Source organism: Schistocerca gregaria, chromosome 1, assembly GCF_023897955.1.
Source record: "Schistocerca gregaria isolate iqSchGreg1 chromosome 1, iqSchGreg1.2, whole genome shotgun sequence".
NCBI classification, from domain to species: Eukaryota; Metazoa; Arthropoda; class Insecta; order Orthoptera; family Acrididae; genus Schistocerca; species Schistocerca gregaria.
The window spans coordinates 302319780-302341621 of NC_064920.1; the positions used below are offsets into that span (position 1 = coordinate 302319780).

The window sequence follows — 21842 nt, forward strand, 5'->3', positions numbered from 1 at the left end:
TCCTTTTAAACTGCAAAATTTCACTGTTGGAAGGAAATATTTGTATCCCTGCCTAAACATAGATCTCTTGATGATGGAATCATAGTTTATTCATCTGGATATGATATGAAAGAGACTACAAACAGTATATGCAGGCAGGATTCGATATGTGAGGATTCATATTTTCCTGACTGTTCATGGGGCATCAACAGACCCTACCAATTTTTACTGTAAATACTTCTGGTGAGCATCCCATCCCAACAAATACAGATTTGGTGACTAGCTCATGAAAGCATATAAAAGTAAGGTGATAAACATGAATAGCAACAGATCATATTTGTACCCAAATGTGTATTTAGTAATAAAAAGAGAAGGGACATTTGAGGAGATGTCCCCATTCTACAGTCATTAGAGACAGTGACCAAAGGCCTGAAGTATGCAAATATCTTAGAAATTGCTTTCATCTTACTGGAAGCTCAACATCCAGGCATGAGGAAGATCATGGTTACATGTGGCAGTGTACTGCCATAATTGAAAAGCACAGTGTGCTTATATGCTGAAAAGATGTCATTTCATACTGTGATATTATATCAGTTGATAATAACTTCAAAAGAAACAATTTGAAGAGTGTCTTATATAGGTGAGGAACATTTTGAAAAATATTAGTGACAAAATGCCCTGATTAATTGTAACATTTCAGTCACCCTTTTTAATGGATGCCATGAATATAACCAATACCCTCTTTTGAAACAAATATGTTAATAAATATACATAGATCAAAAGAGGAGCCAGATCTGTTATTAATTATGTAATTCTTAAACACAGTATAGCCTCACAACTGAATGGCACACATTTTAGAGGATTTGACTTTGGCTCAGATCACTTCATGTATGCTCAAAAATTCAAATTTGTACTAGATGGAGGAAAACAAAATGGAAAGTATTAAATATCAGAGAAGACTTAAGTTTATAATTGGATGACAGTAAACTTTGAGGAAGAATGGCTAACCATTAAAAATCCAAATGCAATTTTGAAAACAGCAGGTTCTTCGCAAAAAAAAAAGAGACACACACACACATGAAGATTTACAAAGTCATGGCAGTATGTACTATGCTATATGGATTTGAAACATGGGTTCCCACACAAAGGGGTACGAGCAGTAGCCAGGCTGCAGAAACGAATATTTCTCTGTGGTGTTAATTGTGTACCAGAGAAGATTGCTTCAGAAATAATGACATTAGGAATGAATTACAAGTTGACGGAATGCACAAGAAAATATAGCTTAAGAGAAACAGATGATGGGAATGTGTAGATGGAGTGCCTGAAAGAAGACTTCCAAAAATAATTATTGACCACAAATAACAAGGGACAAGATGGGGGGGGGGGGGGGTTACACAGTTGAACAGATGGCTATGACTTGATGACCAGAACAGGAGAAACCAACTAATCCACCAAGAGAGAAGATGAAGATATAAAGGCTAGTTTTATGTGCTTTTAAGTGAATCTATATATTGAAACAATGGAAACTCAAGACAGGAATATTACCAATGTCGGAAAAGATAGAATGCTACGTACTGTAAAGATGACGTTAAGTTGCAGAGCAGACAGGCACAAATAAAACACACTTACACGAAGATTTCAGCCACAGCCTTCAGCAGCAAAAGAAACACACCATTCATACACACAGACAAGCACACCTTACACACACTGACAGTCAACTCTGGCAGTTTGGACTAGAATTCATCTTTCCCATGGGATGGAAGCAGCAGCAGTCTGGGGGGGGGGGGGGGGGGGAGGAGGAGGAAGCTATAGCAGTATATGTGTGTGTGTGTGTGTGGGGGGGGGGGGGGGGGGGATGAACGCTTTCTGGTGAAGTGTGCAAGTACTAGAATGCCAACAGGTGGAGTGTCGGGAGGCTTTGGGGCAGAAAGGAGAGGAGTGGGTAAAGATGGGCGGGTGCATTGGCAGAGGGCAGCAAATAGAGTGTAGGAGGTGAGATTGGGGGCGAGACGATAGGATCAGTGTTGGAAACTGTTAGGTGGAGTACGTGGGTCCAGTATGTTACCATAGGTTGAGGAAGGGATAATTACAGAAGAGCAAAATGTATTGTAAGGATAACTCCCCGTCTGTGCAGTTCAGAAAAGCCGGAGGTGGAGAGGAGGACCGAGATCGCCTGGGGAATTAAGCAGTCATGCTCAGCAGCATGATCTGCTACAGGGCGGTTTACTTTCCTCTTGGCCACAATTTGGTAGTGACCGTTCATCCTGGTTGACACCTGTTTGGCAGTCCTACCAGTATAAAAAGCTGTGCAATGATTGCAGTAGAGCTGGTAAATGACAAGGCTGCTTTCACAGGTGGCAACTCCCGATGGAGTAGGATAAACCTCTGACAGGACTGGAACATAGAGTGCTTTGTGGATGGATTGCACAGACCGTTGCATCTGCGTCTTCCTCTCGTATATGATCCTTGTGGCAAGGGTTTGCAATTAGGAGTGCCATGTACTACTAAGATGTAGTGGAGGTAGTGTGCGTAATGGAACACTGCGTGAGGAAGAGTGAGAAGGATCTTGGGTAGGACGTCCCTCATATAGGGGCATCACGATAGGTAATCAAAGCCATAGCAGATGTTGCGATTCAGTTGTTCCAGTCCATGGTGGTACTGGGTGATGAAGGGGGCATTCGTTTGTGGTTCATTCTTTGGGGATGGTGGGAGAAATTGAGGTGCGAGGGGAAATTGCATGGGAGATCTGTTTGTTCTGTGAGATAGTGATTATATGTGAAAGCCTTGGTGAGATCCTCAGCATATTAGGCAAGGGAGTATTTGTCACTGCAGATACACTGCCCCAGGTGGCCAGGCTGTAAAGAAGGTTTTTTGCGTCAAAGGGATGACAGCTGTTGAAATGAAGGTACTGTTGGAGGTTAGTGGGTTTAATGTGGACAGACATGTGGATGGGACCATCAGAGAGAAGGAGGTGAATATCTAGGAAAGTGGCATGCTCCGTTGAGGAGATCCAGGTGAAGTGGATGGGAGAGATGTTGAGGTCGTGAAGGAATAAAGATAAGGTGTCTTGGCCCTGAACCCAGATCATGAAGGTATCATCAGTGAACCTGAACCAGAATAGGAGTTTGGCATTATATAAGGCTAGGAAGGTCTTTTCTAGATGGCCCATAAATTGATTGCCATAACTGGAAGCGCATGGCTGTGCCATAGATTTTCATTTATACCTTCCCTTCAAAGGAGTAGTTGTATGACAAATGCGGTAGTGAGTTTAGAGTCTGAAGGACATTGGGAAAGGTAGTGTTCAGTAGCAGTTAAGTCCATGGGCATGAAGGATGTTAGTGTAAAGGGAGGTGGCATCAACAGTAACAAGTAGAGATCCAGGTGGTAAATGGATCGGGATGGTGGAAAGTTGCTGAAGGAAGTAGTTGGTATCTTTGGTGAGGGAGGCTAGATTATGGGCTTTGGGGTGGAGTTGTTTGTCGATGAGGAGAAAAATTCTTTCAGTGGGAGCACAATCCCTAGAACCAAAACCAACCTAATTCCAACATTGAACCCTGCCTCTCACAATTCATACCATCATCCAACCATGATTCTCCCCCACTCCCACCTAACTACACACTGGTCAGCTTTGAGGAATTCCTAACCTCCAACTTAGCCTCACTATCCTTCCCCATGTCCGTTCCTCAGAAAACCAACCTTTCAGCAGTAGAAGAAAGAATAGCCATACACAATCGCAAACCAAATCTAGTCCTAATCATTCTACTTGGAGACAAAGCTTCCATCATTGTTGTTATGAGTCACAGTGATTACCTGGCAGAAGGTGTCCACCAGTTATCTGACTCCTCCACCTATCAACTCTGCCATAGTGAACCCATCCTAGAAGTCCAACATAATTTCCAATCCATGCTTAAAGCCTTAAGCCCTTCCCAGAAGCTTTCTCCAGAATCCATTTCCCTCCTCATCCCTATGACACCGTGCACATACATGCTCCCAAAAATCCACAAACCCAACAATCCTGGACACCCCATTGTGGCTGGTTATTGTGCCCCCACTGAAAAATTTCAGGCTTCATTGACCAAAACTTCCAACCAGATGCCTATAATCTAGCCTCCCCAGTCAAAGATACCAACCACTTGCTTCATTGACTCTCCATCATTCCCATCCATTTACCTCCTGGATCCCTACTTGTTACTGCTGATGCCACCACCCTATACCCCATCATCTCTAATGCCCATAGTCTTACTGCTACTGAACACTATCTTTTCCAACAACCTTCAGACAGTAAACCCCCTACCTCATTTATCATACACTTAACTGACTGTATCATAACCCACAACTTCTCCTTTGAAGGATAAGGCATTCAAATAAATTCGTGGCGCAGCAATGGTCACCCACATCGCACCCTCCTATGCCAACTTTAATGGGCCATCTAGAGGAGACCTTCCTAGCCTCCCATAACGCCAAACCCATAGTCTAGTTCAGTTTCACTGATGATGTCTCAAAGATCAGGACTCAGGGCCAAGACACCTTATCTTCATTCCTTCACAACCTCAACACCTTTTCTGCCATCCACTTCACCTGGTCCTCCTTAACAGTATATGCCACCTTCCTAAACACTGACTTATCTCCATCTGCCCCTCTGTCCATGTTAAACCCCGCAATGACCAACAGTACCTGCATGTCAACAGCTGTCACCCCTTCACACCAAAAATTCCCTCCCATACAGCCTGACCATTCGGGGATGGCATATCTGCAGTAACAAGCACTCCCTTGTCAAGTATGCTGACAGTCTCACCAAGGCCTTCACTGTCAGGTTCAAGTCTGAAAACAGATGTCCCACGTCATTTCCCCTCACATCTCATATCCTTCCACCACCCCAAAGAATGAATCACAAAGGAATGCCCCCTTTGTCACTCAGTACCACCCTGAAAGGGAAAGATCCAAGATCCTTCTCACTCCTCCTAAAGTGGTGTTCCGTTGCCCACCCAACCTCACAACGTACGTCCCTATGCCACTCCCAATCCCAACCCCTCCACAAGGACCATATCCCTGTGGAAGACCCAGATACAAGACCTGCCCAATCCACCCACCCAGCACTTCATACTCCAGTCCTGTCAAAGGTTTATCCTACCCCATCAGGGGCTGGGCTACGTGTGAAAGCAGCATTGTCATCTACCAGCTCTGCTGCAGTCATTGCAGAGCTTTTTATTCTGGTATGACTTCGACCCAGCTGTCCAGTAGTATGATGAACAGCCACTGCCAAACTTTGGTTAAGAGCAAAATAGACCACCCTGTAGCACATCATGTAGCTGAACATAACAAGCTTGATTTCAATGACTGCTTCATTACCTTAGCCCTCTGTGTCCTCCCCTATACCAATAGCTTTTCTGAGCTGTGCAGAGGGGAGTTATCCTTACAACACATTTTGCTCTCCCATTATTATCCCTTCCTAAACCAGTGGTAACACACTGTCCCAACACCCTCCACCCAACAGTTTCCAATCCCACTATCCTACCATCTTTCCCCCAATCTTGTCTCCTACTCTCTTTGTTTGCAGCCCTCTGCCAAGCACCCACCCATCTTTCTCCACTCCTCTCCTTTCTTTTTTCCCCACCACCCTGCCCCACAACCTCTTGACCACCACCAATGAAATTATTCCCTTTATACAGAGGGGCATAAATGGATTCAGCAGTCACCTCCAAAGTGGATGCTCACCAGAATGAGCTGAATACTGTACAACCAACTGACTGTTCAGACATCATGACATTGCCCATGAATGGTTGGGTGTCATCAGGTCAACTGTGATGATCACCTTTTCTTTGTTGGAATGAAGAATCCTGTTCGACAACTAGGAGCAGGTATGTGCATCTGCATCAGTTTAAAATGCCAACCAACAAGAGAATGCCTCACAGCTTTTTAGGCAGCAAGGGCAAAATGCCACAAAATTACTATTGTCTTGCTGAAGGTACAGGTCACCTACAGGATGATGTAATTCAGACAAAAGCACATGATTGGAAAATTGCTTCCTGCATCATTTGCTGGTGAGAAGAGAATGATGAAGGTATCAGGCACTCATTTCATCGCACACTAGAATACCTCCACCACCTGTCTGAAAGATGCTCTGTTGATAAGTGAGTGTATTGCCTCATTTGGTTTTGAATTTACTGTGTCTCATCAGTCCGGATAATCTTTCTTTCTTCCCTTCTCTCTCTCTCTCTCTCTCTCTCTCTCTCTCTCTCTCTCTCTCTCTCTCTCTCTGTGTGTGTGTGTGTGTGTGTGTGTGTGTGTGTGTTTGTTTGTTTCAAGCATCCAGTGGTGTTCTTCCTTTGCTCATGCTAGTTCTTGTACTCTGCAATTGTAACTGGAGGTACACACGAGAATTGGTGGTTTCTGCATGCTGCACTGATGATGAGATTTTGAGTGGTTGGCTGCTCACTGATTTTTACTATCCAGAATAAAAACTGAGTGATTTACCATTCTTTAGCCCTCTGTTACAATTTGTAATAGTCTACAGTATCCATCCCTTTTCAACAAATATTGTTGCTCATGGGATTTGGCTGTATCTGTTATGGTTTTCTATTAAACAAAATTCAGTTCAACCTTTACACAGTAGAATCTGATGTCATAGATGTAGTGTCTGATACATTAGCACTCGCAATATGGTTGCAATCAAATGTGTTGATATGGTGGATGTAGACAATCATGTGCTGCATTATCACTCCAATGGACAGTGCAAAGTGTGATGACATTATCAGAGAGTCTATCCACCCTAAATAGAACTCGTTGTTTCGTAATATTTCATAAAACCTAATTTCAACAGTTACATGCCATTGTTTTGTAATTGGTCTCGTAACATTCTTTACTGTTTCAGTTTTTTCCCTCGTCATTGTATTTTCATCAAGAAAGACAGAACTTGTTCTTCCCGCTAAAGAATATAGTACTTTCAGTAATATAACAATCATGAATATTTTTTGTACCAAACTCATGGCATATAATCATAGTATTTCCCTTTTTAAATCCTCTCTCTCTCTCTCTCTCTCTCTCTCTCTCTCTCTCTCTCTCTCTCTCTCTCTCTCTCTCTCTCTCTCTCTCACTCTCGCGTGCGCACGCTTTCTCACTCCCTCTTCTCTGTACAGCAAATTGTATGCTGTAGAAATACTCTTCATTTTATACCAGCACTACAAGCCATTTATTTTTATATCAGTAAAAAGAACAAAAATTATACATCTTCTTCGCATTTGTATATTCAGAATTGATGTCAAAAAAAGAAAATAAGTACAGAATTTTGTCTTGGTTAGAATAAAATTCTGTATGATCACTTCTAATATACAAAGTCTGTTCAGAAAATCCCAGAACATCCATAATTTCACGCCATTGGTGCGTTGGAGCAAAGTGCAGCAGCATCCCTGCACATGCCTATGTGTAATTCTGGAAATTTTATTGTTCTGTATCTCTAGTTATTGTTCAGTGCTGTATTGGGTAGAATGCTGTGTCAAACAGTCTGCAAATTTCGAGATGGCAGAGGTATAGAGCAGCAATGCATCTAATTAAATTTTGCTGGAAACTCTAGAAAACCTGTACAGAGACACACAAAATTATACAGGAAGCCTGCAGTGACGAGTGCTCAAGCCATACTTGCAGGTATGAGTGGTTCACATGGTTGAAAAATCATCAGACAGAAGTTAAAGATGACCCTCCTTCAGGACGCCCTTCAATGTCTAGCGACGGCTCTCATGTCAGGAGTGTCATCAAAATTATCTGAGCAAAACGAAGACTGATTTTCCAAAGTAGTAAAGAAGAATGTAATATCTCAGTTGGACCATCTCATGAAAGCCTGGTACAGTATCTTGAAATGCACCGTGTTGCCACCAAGCTCGTCCCACGGGTCATGAGTGAAGACCAGAAATACCTTTGCCTCAAAATCTGTGAAGAGCTTTTGGATCGTGCAGTTGAAAATGAGATGCTGCCTACGAGAATCATAACTGGTGATGCGACGAGGGTCTATGCTTATGATGTTCAGACCGAGGTTCAATCTTCACAAAGAGTTGGGAAAGATTCGCTAAGACCAAAAGATCTTGTCAGGTCAGGTCAAATGTCAAATTTTTACTTTTACTTTTTCTTTTACTTTCAAGGATTAGTTCATGAATTTGTGTCACAGGGACAAACTGTTAATCGATGGTATTATCAGGATGTGTTGCGACGCCTGCGAGAAAATGTGAGAAGGAAACAGCCTGAAGTGTGACGAGACAATTCAAGGCTCTTGCATTGCGATTTGCACCCACACATTCGCCTCTGTTGGTGCATTGACCCTTTGCACAGAAAACAAAATCATTGTGCTGGCTCATCCTCCATACTCTCTAGACCTGGCCTGTGGACTTGTTTTTACTTCAAAAGTTGAAAACCCCATTGAAAGGACAAAGATTTGTGACAGCAGACGTGGTAAATGAAAATTCGAACCGTGGTGTTGGCCGTCGAATGGCGCTAGCTGCGCAGCATTTGTGCACCGCCGCCGTCAGTGTCAGCCAGTTTGCCGTGGCATACGGAGCTCCATCGCAGTCTTTAACACTGGTAGCATGCCGTGACAGCGTGGACGTGAACCGTATGTGCAGTTGACGGACTTTGAGCGAGGGCGTATAGTGGGCATGCGGGTGGCCGGGTGGACGTACTGCCGAATTACTCAACACGTGGGGCGTGAGGTCTCCACAGTACATCGATGTTGTCGCCATGTGTCGGCGGAAGGTGCACGTGCCCGTCGACCTGGGACCGGACCGCAGCGACACACGGATGCACGCCAAAACCGTAGGATCCTACGCAGTGCCGCAGGGGACCGCACCGCCACTTCCCAGCAAATTAGGGACACTGTTGCTCCTGGGGTATCGGCGAGGACCATTCGCAACCGTCTCCATGAAGCTGGGCTACGGTCCCGCACACCGTTAGGCCGTCTTCCGCTCACGCCCCAACATCGTGCAGCCCCCCTCCAGTGGTGTCGCGACAGGAGTGAATGGAGGGATGAATGGAGACGTGTCGTCTTCAGCGATGAGAGTCGCTTGTGCCTTGGTGCCAATGATGGTCGTATGCGTGTTTGGCGCCGTGCAGGTGAGCGCCACAATCAGGACTGTATACGACCAAGGCACACAGGGCCAACACCCGGCATCATGGTGTGGGGAGCGATCTCCTACACTGGCCGTACACCTCTGGTGATCGTCGAGGGGACACTGAATAGTGCACGGTACATCCAAACCGTCATCGAACCCATCGTTCTACCATTCCTAGACCGGCAAGGGAACTTGCTGTTCCAACAGGACAATGCACATCCGCATGTATCCCGTGCCATCCAACGTGCTCTAGAAGGTGTAAGTCAACTACCCTGGCCAGCAAGATCTCCGGATCTGTCCCCCATTGAGCATGTTTGGGACTGGATGAAGCGTCGTCTCACGCGGTCTGCACGTCCAGCACGAACGCTGGTCCAACTGAGGCGCCAGGTGAAATGGCATGGCAAGCCGTTCCACAGGACTACATCCAGCATCTCTACGATCGTCTCCATGGGAGAATAGCAGCCTGCATTGCTGCGAAAGGTGGATATACACTGTACTAGCGCCGGCATTGTGCATGCTCTGTTACCTGTGTCTATGTGCCTGTGGTTCTTTCAGTGTGATCATGTGATGTATCTGACCCCAGGAATGTGTCAATAAAGTTTCCCCTTCCTGGGACATGAATTCACGGTGTTCTTATTTCAATTTCCAGGAGTGTAATTCAGACAAAGAAAGGGCAGTATGACAATTTTAAGTCTGTTGTCTTTCTAACTAAGTTCATTTTCATTCTATTTTTATCTTCTTATATAATTACTTTTGCTACATTTTCCATCTTTAGGTTGATGTGGTTTGTCCGAATCAGTCAACAAGGATTATGGAATTTTTTCTTCAATAATGTTGCAGTCAGTGATCTTTATTTTATATTTTGATTAGTACCTAGTAAAAACAAACTTGGAAATTGAATATTTGCTTTGTTTTGTATGTACCAGTTTGTTTTGTGATATAGTCCTCTATTTCATCCTTTAATTATTGGGTTAATTGGAAACATTGTAGCACTTATATCAGTACTTTAAATGAGGGCATTATACGTAGCTTAATTGATGCATATGACTTGATTACTGTAAAAAATAAAGCTTGCTTGAAAATCTTAAAACACTTTTGGGAGCACTGTGTATGTGTGTTATGTTCTTGGTTAACAAACACCAAAGTTGTTTGTTCATGCCAGAAGGCATGTCATTTTATTATAGCTTCTGAATAATGATACATCATTGTTTCTGTAAAATACCTTTTACGTATAATGCCCCCCCCCCCCCCTTCTCTCTCTCTCTCTCTCTCTCTCTCTCTCTCTCTCTCTCTCTCTCTCTCACACACACATTCTCATTGTCTCATTGTTTATTTGTGTGTGTGTGTTTCTTTTTTTTGTTACATGATAAATGTTCCCTTCTCCTTCTTCACAGAAATACAGGAAGGATGTAAAACAGTTTCTACAAAGGATGTTCTTTTATCTTCAGAATTTTCTTGCGGTCCGAGATATGCTTGACCATATGTTGCAACAGGAAACAGAGTATGAAGAAATGGAACATCATAATACAAAAGCAAAATCAAGTGAGTAATTTTACAAGTGCGGAAAAATTAAATTGACATATTGCAAGTATTTATCAGTTTATTAACTTTTTATACCAGGGATTCATAGTCATGTAGAACTTTATAAAAAAGAAATCATATTTACACCAGTGATTGTAACACTTTCTTTATTTCACGATTGCAATTTCGGCCATAGGCCATTATCAGGTGAAGCTGAAAAATACAGAATGTTTTTAAATTATTTAACAAAATCGTTAATGTATCTTGATATTAGGCAGATTATACAGAATGAAAAACGGAATTGTGTAAGCATGTTACTTACATGTTATGGCTATTAGGCCATATCAACCTAAAATGAGCTAACACATTAATATGTCATTGTCATTACTATTAAATAAATAGGTGAAGCTGTTACATAGTGCGAGCGCACATATCCATATGTCATAAAACAACATAGTCTGTAGACACTCTTATTCGTTAGCCCTTCACTAGTCACATATGCACTAAACTGCAGCGGCACATTACTGTTTACAGGCTGCTGGTAGACATTTTTTCACGTAAACAGATTATAGATATTGCTTTGTTCAGTGTGGAGCACCATTGCTGTCCAACGACTGTACTAGAAAGCATAGAGTGTGCCCTCGTTGTGCCACTATAATATCTTACTTAGCCTATTTTTATGTATGAAGTATTAAAAGTAGGTTACAAAAGCAAAATGAGGCTAAAGGAATGTAGTCGTATTAAATCAGGTGATGCTGAGGGAATCAAATCATGAAATGAGACACTTAAAGTAGTAGATGAGTTTTGCTGTTTGGGCAGCAAAATAACAGATGATGGTTGAAGAAGAGAGGATATAAAGTGGTGACTGACAATGGCAAGGAAAGTGATTGTGAAAAAGAGAAATTTGTTAAAATTGAGTATAGATTTAAGTGTTGGGCAGTCTTTTCTGAAAGTATTTGTTTAGAGTGTAGTTGCATACGCAAGCAAAACATGGACTGTGGATGTTTTAGACAGGAAGAGAATAGAAGCATTTGAAATGTGGTACTACAGAAGGATGCTGAAAATTAGATGGCTAGATCATGTAATTAATGAAGAGGTACTGTATAGAATTGGAAAAAAGAGGAATTTGTGGCACAGCTTGACTACAAGAAGGGACTGGCTGGTAAGACACATCCTGTGACATCAAGGGATCACCAATTTAGTATTAGAGGGAAGCATGGAGGGTAAAAATTGTAGAGAGAGACCAAGAGATGAATACATTGAGCCGATTCAGAAGGATGTAGTCTGCAGTAGTTACTCAGAGATGAAGAAGCTTGCACAGGATAGAGTAGCATGGAGAGCTGCATCAAACCAGTCTTTGGACTGAATACCACAACAACAACAACAACAATTCTATAACTCGTTAAATTATCTACTTAAAAATTTCAAATATTTTACTAAACTATGTACTTTTTACAGATAACCTGAATGTGGCAATCACAGCGATATAGGCCTATAGTAATAAACAGTATAATCACACACAGGATTGTCTTTAGTCTCATAATGTAATATATTGTTTATCTCACTAAAAAATTTGTTAAGATACTTCTCCCACTAGTCAGGTTGCAGTTTTTCTGAATGAAAACAGTCTCAGTTGCAGTATTTTTATTTGTAGCAATTATATGTTTCACTCTTGTAAGGCATCATGAGAAAATAGAAAAAGAAATTAATATGACAGTGGTATAGAGTGAGGCATGGTTCTAAGCATTATAGCCATGTATACAAGGGACAATAATGTGTGCATAAACTCATGTGAAAATGTAATAGAATAAGCTTCATCTGTCAATTGCCGCCAAAAGGTTTAAATAAGAATAAGGCATCTGGGTATAACATCCAGTTGTCAGATCAGATGTCTTATCAGATACATGAAAGACCTAAATGGGAAGTAAAAGCAGAAAAGTAAAATTAACCAAGATTAATGGTAGGTGGTGGAAGCAATGGGAATCTAAAATAGATAAAATGTCTTACCAATTAGGTACCTTATATGTACTGAAGCAGACTCATCATTGTATAGCCGCCATGTGTATGACATATGAATGTAGAGCAGAAAACTGTTGCTTCAGCAATTTGGTGCAATACAACAGCAGCTGACTGTGAGGCATGTGAGTGGATATGCCACGCTAATATGATCTGGATTACGTAAAGACCCAAACTAACTGCATTACTTGATTTTGACATTAAGCAGAGTTATCCCGGTGAATGGGATGCCATTTCTAATGTAGCCATCCAATTTTTTCAAGAGAATTTTTAGGCGATGTAGTTGGTACAGCAACATATCGCCACATACCATTGGTTAATCGGATGTCATTAGAATAAAAGTAACATTTATACTTGCATATATAAATAACAGGTCCAGGGTTCTTCATCATAAAATAATAACTTTGACAACATTCATATGTATCTCCCAATTTATTGCTTCCAGATGCAACAGATTTTTTTAAAAGCAACAAACAGTAAGGTAAATGTTTGGTATAGTCAGATTTTTAACATAACTTGATTTTCTGTGCAAAACTTCATAAAATATAAATTTTGAAAATTACTTTTTTATATTTGCAAACTGGTGCTAAAATAATGTTATTTGGAACATCCAATTATTTTATGAACCATGTTAAAGATAACTATGTTATGACCTGTTTACGTTTTCAGTAATAAATTAATCACAACATTACACCGTGTTTGTTTAGCACTTTCCATACATTAATTTCATATAAAAATTAACACACACTCTCTCTTCCTCTTCTCAGCGATCACAGGTCCTGTAGACCACGCAATGCATCAACGATCTGCGTCCACCGCCTTCTATCTCTCGCAGCCTCTCTCCATGCTGCGGAAATTCCTAATGCTGCAATGTCCTTCTCTATGTCATCTTTCCACCTTGTAGGAGGTTGGCCCAGTGGTCTTGTTGCCTGGAGAGTTCCTCCAAATGCTTTCTTGGTGATCTGTTGTTTTCCATTCTGGCCACATGTCCAGCCTATTGCATCCCATTAATTTCTGGATGATAGTGGGTTGCTTCATTAACTGATAAATTTCGTTGTTCTTTCGAATTCTCCATGCGCCATTCTCCAACGCAGGTCCCCAGATTTTTCTCATTACTTTTCTTTCAAAAACATTCAGTTTTTCATTATTTGTAAGCGTCCAGCTTTCTGAACTGTACAGTACTATGGGGCAGATAATAGTGTTGTATGTCTTCATCTTTGTGGTGATTGACAAAGCTTTACTTTTGAGTGGGTTGATTAGTGAGTACAGACATCTTGACCCTGAGGCTATTTTTTCATTTATATCCATTGTTATGATATTTTTATGGTTGAAAAGTGATCCAAGGTATTTAAACTGGAGAACTTTTCTGAATTTAGAATGTTGGTCATTTTCAAAGTAAGGATTTGGATTTATGTTTCGACCTATTTCCATGTATTCGGTTTTCTCTTGGTTAATCAAAAGCCTGATTTTGCTGGCACTGTGCCTGAGAGACCTATACATGTCTTTCAGTTCTTCTTCAGTTCCATTCAGCAACACTATATCATCTGCATAAGCCAGGAGTTTTACTTCACTGTGTTCGAATCAGAGACCATTGTATAGATGTAAATTACTCTCCCGAACCACTTTCTCTAACGCAAGGTTGAAGAGGACTCATGAAAGAGCGGCCTCCTGTCATAAGCCTGTTTTAATTGCAAAGGAGAGGGATATGGATCTTCTGAACTTCACTGCTGCCTGGGAGCCATCCATGCACAGTTGTATCATGCTAATGACTTTACTGGGTATACTAAATTTTCATAAGGTGTTGCCATAGGCTCACTGGAAGTCAATGAAGAGACAGTGGATGTTTTTGTTAAATTCCCAGTATTTCTCAAAGACCTGTCATATAGTAAACAAATTATCAGTTGAGGAGCGGTTTGTTCGAATTCCAGCCTGGTAATCTTGAATAATGTTTTCCGCGTAAAGTTTAAGTTTTTCCAGAATGGTCATTGACAGTATTTTGTATGTTATGTTCAGCAAAGTGATTCCTCTGTAATTTCCACATTCCATTCTGCTGCCTTTCTTGTGTACGGAACAAATTATTGCACTTTTCCAATCTTCAGGCAGCCTTTCAGTTTTCTAGATCATTGTGATAAGGTTATAAATTTCTTTGTGTAGTTTGCTTCCTCCCTCTTTTAACATCACTGCTGATATATGGTCCTTGCCTGCTGTCTTGTTGTTTTTTAGCTTTTGTATGGAGTGGATCACTTTCTGTTTTATGATTCCACATTCGTCATTATTAATGCTGTCAGTCTCACACATTGCGTAATTGAAGGTTATGTGGAGGTCAGTGTAATTTAACATTTCTGAGAAATATTCTTTCCATCTTTCTATGATACCTTCCAGTTGCGTTAGCATATTTTTATTTTTATCTTTAATGAATAGGTTTTCATTTTGATAACCTCTCTTACTTTTCTTTGCAGATTGAAACAACTTCTTTGAGTTTCCATTCCTGCTTTCCACTTCTATAGATTCTAGGACTGCAGTTAGATATTTCCTTTTCTCTGTTTGCAGAACTCTTCCTGTTTCTCTTCTAACTGCATTGAATGTCTCCCTCCTGTCCTCAATCGCCTTATTATGCAGCCATTGCATCCTGGCTTCTTTCCTCCTTTCTACTGCTCTCTGACACTTTTCATTGAATCATTTCTGTTTCTTCATTTTCTTTTTCTTGCCCAGTGTTTTTCCTGCTGCATCTGTTACTACAGTCTTTATTCTTTCCCAAGCCTTCTCGACACTATTTTCCTCCTCATCTTCTTGCAATGCTGTAAATCAGTTATTTATTTCAATCACATAGGCTTCTTTAACAGACAGGTCCTTCAGTCGCTCAATGTCTAAATTAGGTTTTGGTGTGGCTTTTGGTTGTTGATCCCAAATCATCTTGATTTTCATCTTTCCTACCATTAGAAAATGATCCGAGCCAATTTCAGGTCTTCTATACGTTCTGACATCTCTTATAAATGAAGTGAAACGTTGATCTGTCATAACATGGTCAATCTGATTTACTGTTTTGCCATCTGGAGAGCATAATGTACCTTTGAGTATACCTTTGCGAGGGAACATCGTCGAGCAAATTCTCATATTCTTTGACAGTGCAAAGTTGATCATTTTTAATTCATTTTCGTTTGTGGTCAAGTGCTTGCTATGTTTTCTTATTGTGGGGATGAACATATCCCCTTTACTTATTTTTCCATTAAAGTCCCCTAAGATAATTATCATATTTCTTGTTGGAATACTAATCTTTCTCATCCTCAGTTGAATCTTCAATCGATGCATGGACATTTATGAATGTTGCTTCATACCACTGGTGTTTGATTGTTATATAAGACATTCTTTTGTTAATGGGATGGAATTCCTTAAGCCGATTAACAATCCTGATCTTAACAGCAAAACCAGTACCAAATTCATGATGATTTTCATCTCCCCCATAAAAATGACACAATTATCCTTTGTGTGTGTCCCTTCTCCAAGCCACCTAACTTCCTGTAGAGCTACAATATCTGTCATGTATGTTTTTAGTTCAGATATCAAAGTCGCTGCTGCAGCTGGTTTATTAAGCTACAAATGTTCCATGTCCGAAATGTGTAGCAGTGTTTCTTGTTTCTATCTCACGAACTCCTGTTCCATAGCCTATGTCCATTTCCTTTGAATCCATTATCCGAGGCAAATCATTGATGTGAACCAGTAGGTATAGAATCCCCTGGCCGTGTTAAGAGCGCTGCGCATGTTAAGCTTGGTAATCGGGCTGCCACCTCACAGATTCCAAGCTTGCTGAGTAATATTTTGGATACCTTTTCCTAGGCAGATCGCCTTTCCCTGGCTCCGAGCTCAGCCTGCCCCATTGAGATGCCTACCACCTCTCTTCTACTGTTGGAATGCTATAAAAAACATTCTCTTCCAGCATCCGAGCCGTTGACTTCCTCTTAACTGGTTTTGGTCCACCCCAGGTATTTTATTTCATTGGTACCCACCTTATCTGGTGAGCATTCACCTATCTGCCACCTGGTGAGGCACCCAATGGGGGACCAGAAACCCATCACGGGGTTAATAAAAATTAACTACACTGCAAAAATGACATTAGTATACTTTTGACAGTCACATTAGTATACTTTTGATAATGTTGTTTCAACTAATTACAAACTTGTAAATATGTTGTTACTAATGTGAGTGGTTAAAATTTATGTTTTTCGCAGTGGCATATGGTATTTATTGAGTAGGCATATAATTCAAAATTATTTTATGCAACATTAAATAATGAAAAACAAATGTAAAATGATGTGAAATAATAATAATAATAATAATAATAATAATAATAATAATAATATTAATAATAAATCTATATCTTACACTGCAGTAATTGAATATCAGTCTTTTACATCCTTATGAAATCATTTCATGGAATACTTACTTCCACAGAGCTGGAGTGACAACCACAAAATCTGTAGGACAACTTGATGCTGGGAGATGCCACATTGTTGAGAGCTGAAGCCACAAATAGTGTAGAGTATTTTCTGCAAAAATACTGGCGCAGTGGAATGCAGGAAAGATGAAGAAATGAAATACTGAAATCAGAATCATTTAACCTGTGACCATGCAGTATTAATGATATTTTAAAAAATATTTGCATAAGGCCAAATATTGGAAAGAAGAGGCCCTGCAGACCAACATCTTGAAAATTTTTAAGAACCAGGTCCCCATAGAGTTCAGAGAAAAGCTGTTAATGCGGTCTGAAGATACTGGAAAATATCTTCTGTTTTTAGACCCTTTGGGCGTGTTAGAAGACAGTCGGCATGATTTTTACAGAAACAGGAACTGAAGAAGTTTTCAAGGTACAGATGGTACAGGAGAAAGCAGATGCAACAACTGCTGCACATGAGGAAGAGGCTACGTGAAATATGCTATGCACAATGGGAGGTGACCCATCATACCAAACCAGAAGTTACAGAAGACAATGTAACATTAGATGTGAACACAGAACTGTAAGAGGATATGATAGCGGAATTTGGACAGAAAGAAACCAAGACTGACAGATTCAATTGAACCATGGCAACAAGCAATCACACCTAAGGGAAACCCATAACAACCAGATGTGGATGTCCCACTGGTCTGGTCGCAGGCACCCATGTGGGCTAAAGAAAGATGTAGTTCCCTAGGAAGCAATGTAAGATAAGGAACACCATTTGAACCAAGTTGCCATCAACAACAGTGGACAAAGCATACAAGTTACAGGAAATAGTGGATCAGGGATTAATTTAATTTTTTGTGAAAGGTACAGGTTATCCCACAGAAAACTGGTATGCCTCACTGGTTAATCATCTCTAGTCAAATTACTTGTGAAGTGGCTATACTGTCTTGAAATTTGGCTGCACTGCATTTTATCAGAAAATTGAGTGCAGCACTGTGTTCATGCATCTGCTGTTGTGAGAAGCTTTTATTGCTGAGTTATTACAGCAATGGAAGTTTGCATTAGAACAGTGAATTGATAATGGTAGAGTGTTGCACAGAGACAGGCTTCATCAAGGAATGTAAAGAAATGTTTCGAGCTGATTATCCTGATAGTAAATTCTGCATGACTAGCACTATTCAAGATATATACAAGAAACAGAGGATTGTTGGATCCATTCAGAATGTGGAAAGGAATAGGTGACCAACAGTGAGGACCCTGAAACTATAGAAAGAATTTGCATGGACATTAAGAGAAGTCACCAAAAGTCAGTAAGGAGTTTATCACAGTAGCTTGGTGTATCTCATACATAACGCCATCGTGTACTAAAAAGATACGAAATTAAAAGCCTCTCATGTGAGTATGGTGCAAGAGTTGAAATTTGAGGACCAAGAAAAAAGAGTGCATCATTGTTAACTGGCTGTTAAAATCAGCTGCTAACAGTTACTTGGGCCCCTTGCTTTACTTCATATCAGATGAGTTTTGGTTTCATTTGTCAGATTATATAAACTCACAGAATTGCAGGTGCTGGTAGAACAGAATAGAACAGAATCTTTATCACATGACATCTTATATACATAATCATTCGATTGAAACTTTGGTGACTCGCCAATGAATAATTCTGTGCCTACCTAAGTATACCTTAAGACAAGATACATTAAAATAAAGCATATGGATGCTCCCAGAACCAAATTACAACATAAAATGATAATTACATGGTAGATTGTTTCCTGTTTAATAAAATTTTCAGTAATTTAAAATCATTCTTTTTAAGTGTTTTTCATGTTTGTTTCTCTAGTTTATAAATATGGACTTACTTCAAAGAGCACATATTTTGATAAAAGTAGTATATATGAATACATCTAGATATTTAGATGCATACTTTACAAGAAACATAGTTCACAAGTATGTACACATACAAAAAGAACATGTACCTCCATTAAAAGGGAACATAAGCATACACTTAGAATGTAATGTAGAAAAGAAAAAAAAGAAAAGAAAAAAAAAAACGAACAGGAAAAGAAAACAAGTGTAATATCTCGTACTTGTATTCCTCATTTATAAAATCATCCACACTGTGGTAGCATTTGCTTTTTAAATGTTTTTCAGTGTTTGCACCTGTGGGTTTTAGTTTGCAGTCCTTCAAATTTGTATGCATTTTATTGCCAAGCTTCAAAGCAATGTAATATGGAGTATTTTCAAATAATGTTAGTATGTGGCAAGGTAACGTGTAATATTGTTTGTGCTTTTTTTCATAAGCATGTGTAAATGAATTTCCCAGAAAAAGATGGGGATTTTTTAACTCAAAGAGAAGTGTTTCATATATAAACATGGAAGGAATTGTCAGTAAGTCAAGGCTCGCAAATAAAGGTTTGCGTGATTGTCTATTGTTTGTTCCAGTCATATCTCTGACTATTTTTTTCTGTAGCTTGAACACTCTGAGGTGGCTTGCTTTTTCAACTTCCCAGAAAGTTATGCCATATCTTACAACTGATATAAAATATGCATGATACACAATTTTCCTAACAGTTAAGTCAGTTACTTTATTTAGAACTCGCATTGTGTAAAGAAAACTACTGAACTGCTTCAGTAAGCAATCCACATGATCAGTCAATGATAAGTTTTTTTTTTAATGGTGACCCCCAGAAATTAAAAGATTCTGCAGTTGTCAGTTCTCTGCCTTGATAACTTAACTGTGTTATGTATTCAACAGTTTGTTTGGTCCTGAAGTGTACAATTTGTGTTTTTGTTAGGTTTAGTTTCATAGCATTATTATTTATCCTGTTCTCTAGTTCTTGAAGAGTGTGTTTCCTTTTCTGTGCCAATTCTTCAGTCTTTCGACAGCAGACTTCTGCTGTTCAGTCATCTGTATACAGAATCCTATCTGAAGCTACCTTACCTAACATGTCATTTATAGAATACAGAAATAGAAATGGGTCTAGTATGGACCCCTGGGTACATCTGCCTGTATTTCCTTCCAACTATAGCAAGCTTTCTCACCCTTATGTTGTATAACTATCCCCTGTTTCCTATTTTTGAGATGTAAACCAACTTGAAGATTTTCCATGGAAGCCATAAGAAGCTAATTTGAGGAGCAGCTGCTTATGGTTTACCAAATCAAATGCTTTACTGAGGTCACAGAACAAACTGGATATGGTCTCCTTGTTATCAAGGCATTTGCTTATTTTAGTGATTAGTTCATTAATAGCATACACAGTGGTTTGGTCCTTCTTAAATCCCTACTGATTATTCAAAATAATGTGACATTTTTTGCTATATTTTTCTAGTTGGTTACACACTACTCGCTCAAATATTTTAGAAATAATTAGTAGTACTGATACTGGGTGAAAATTTGCTATCTCCTCTTGTCTGCCCTTTTTGTGGATAGGTCAAAGTTCCATATACTTCAGCCTGTTCAGAAAGCAGCTCTCATCAAACGATTGAGTTACAAGGGTAAGTCAATTATTATCCGCAATTTAGTTATATTTTTGTTTATTTTGGCAGTACTGTCATTTTACATTGATGACGCATGATTTGTTTATTTGTTGTTATATATTTGCAGTTTTCAAGCTGCCAGGTTAGTTTCATTATCGCTGCCAAGCTGTCAATCATGGCTGCTTCGCTGTCTTCTTGCACCGAAGAAGAGCTACATTCAGTGATCTGTTTTTTTTTGGTCGGAAGGCGTTTCAGGGGCCAAAATTCATCAAAGACTTTCAGTACAGTACGGGAACAGTGTTTTGCCACAACAGAGTGTCTAAGAATGGATTGAAAAATTCCGAAGGGGTCACACAAGTGTTACACACAATGTAGGAACCAGATGACCGTTTACCACCTCAAATGAAGAAACCATTGAGCGTTCACGTGAAATGATTCTCTTAGACAGACGATTAGCTATTGACGAAGTGGCACATTGTCTACAAATTAGTCATGGTTCTGCCTACAAAATCATCCAGAATAGACTTGGGTTTCATAAAGTTTGTGCAAGATGGATCCCGAAACAACTAACACAGTTGCATAAACAAATGCACTTGGACATCTGTAAAAAGCATTTGGATTGCTATGGTAATGAAGGGGACAACTTCTTAGACAAGATCCGTTACTGGTGACAAAATATGGCTCCATCATTACGAGCCGGAGAGTAAACAGCAGAGTAGGAATGGAAACATCTAAATTCGCCATGCAAGAAAAAGTTCAAGAACCAACCATTCCCAGGAAAACTGATGCTTACGGTTTTTTGGGAGGCACAAGGTCCAGTACTGGAACATTATGGGGAAAGAGGCATAACAATAAACAGTGAGATGCCTACTGCCAGGCTAAAGCCTACAATTCGAAGCAAATAATGAGGATTGCTGTCAAAAGTTGTTTGTTGTTGCACGACAATGCCCGTCCACATACTTTGCGTGCACTGTTGAAATGCTCCAGAAACTCAAATTTGAAGTGCTAGATCATCCTCCATATAGTCCTGATCTAGCCCCTTCTCTCACTTGTATGGTCCACTCAAACAGGCATTTTGATTTGCCTTGGACGAAGCAGTGAAAGAAGCGGTGCATTCCAGGCTTGCAGCTCAACGAAGAACCTTCTTTTATGAGAGCGTCAGGAAACTTGTACAATGATGGACCAAATGCATTGAAACACAAGGGACTATGATGAAAAAGGACGTTCTTGTAAGTTTCCTATTTGATTACAATAAAATTTTATAACTTTTTTGCGGATAATAATTGCCTTACCCTTGTATTATGTGACAGAGTTCACAG

At 40.0% G+C, this 21842-nt stretch overlaps 1 protein-coding gene across 5 annotated transcripts in view; it reads left to right on the forward strand.

Annotated features, from left to right (window-relative positions):
• The window catches only part of LOC126342225 (involucrin-like), a 257264-nt gene that overhangs the window by 77968 nt on the left and 157454 nt on the right, over positions 1-21842 (forward strand). For 3 of the 5 annotated variants that reach the window (XM_050001838.1, XM_050001836.1, XM_050001840.1), the window contains one exon: positions 10469-10616. In XM_050001838.1, the coding sequence (XP_049857795.1) occupies positions 10469-10616 (148 nt within the window). The remainder of the gene's footprint in view (positions 1-10468; positions 10617-21842) is intronic. The other 2 variants (XM_050001839.1, XM_050001841.1) reach the window with 1 other exon arrangement.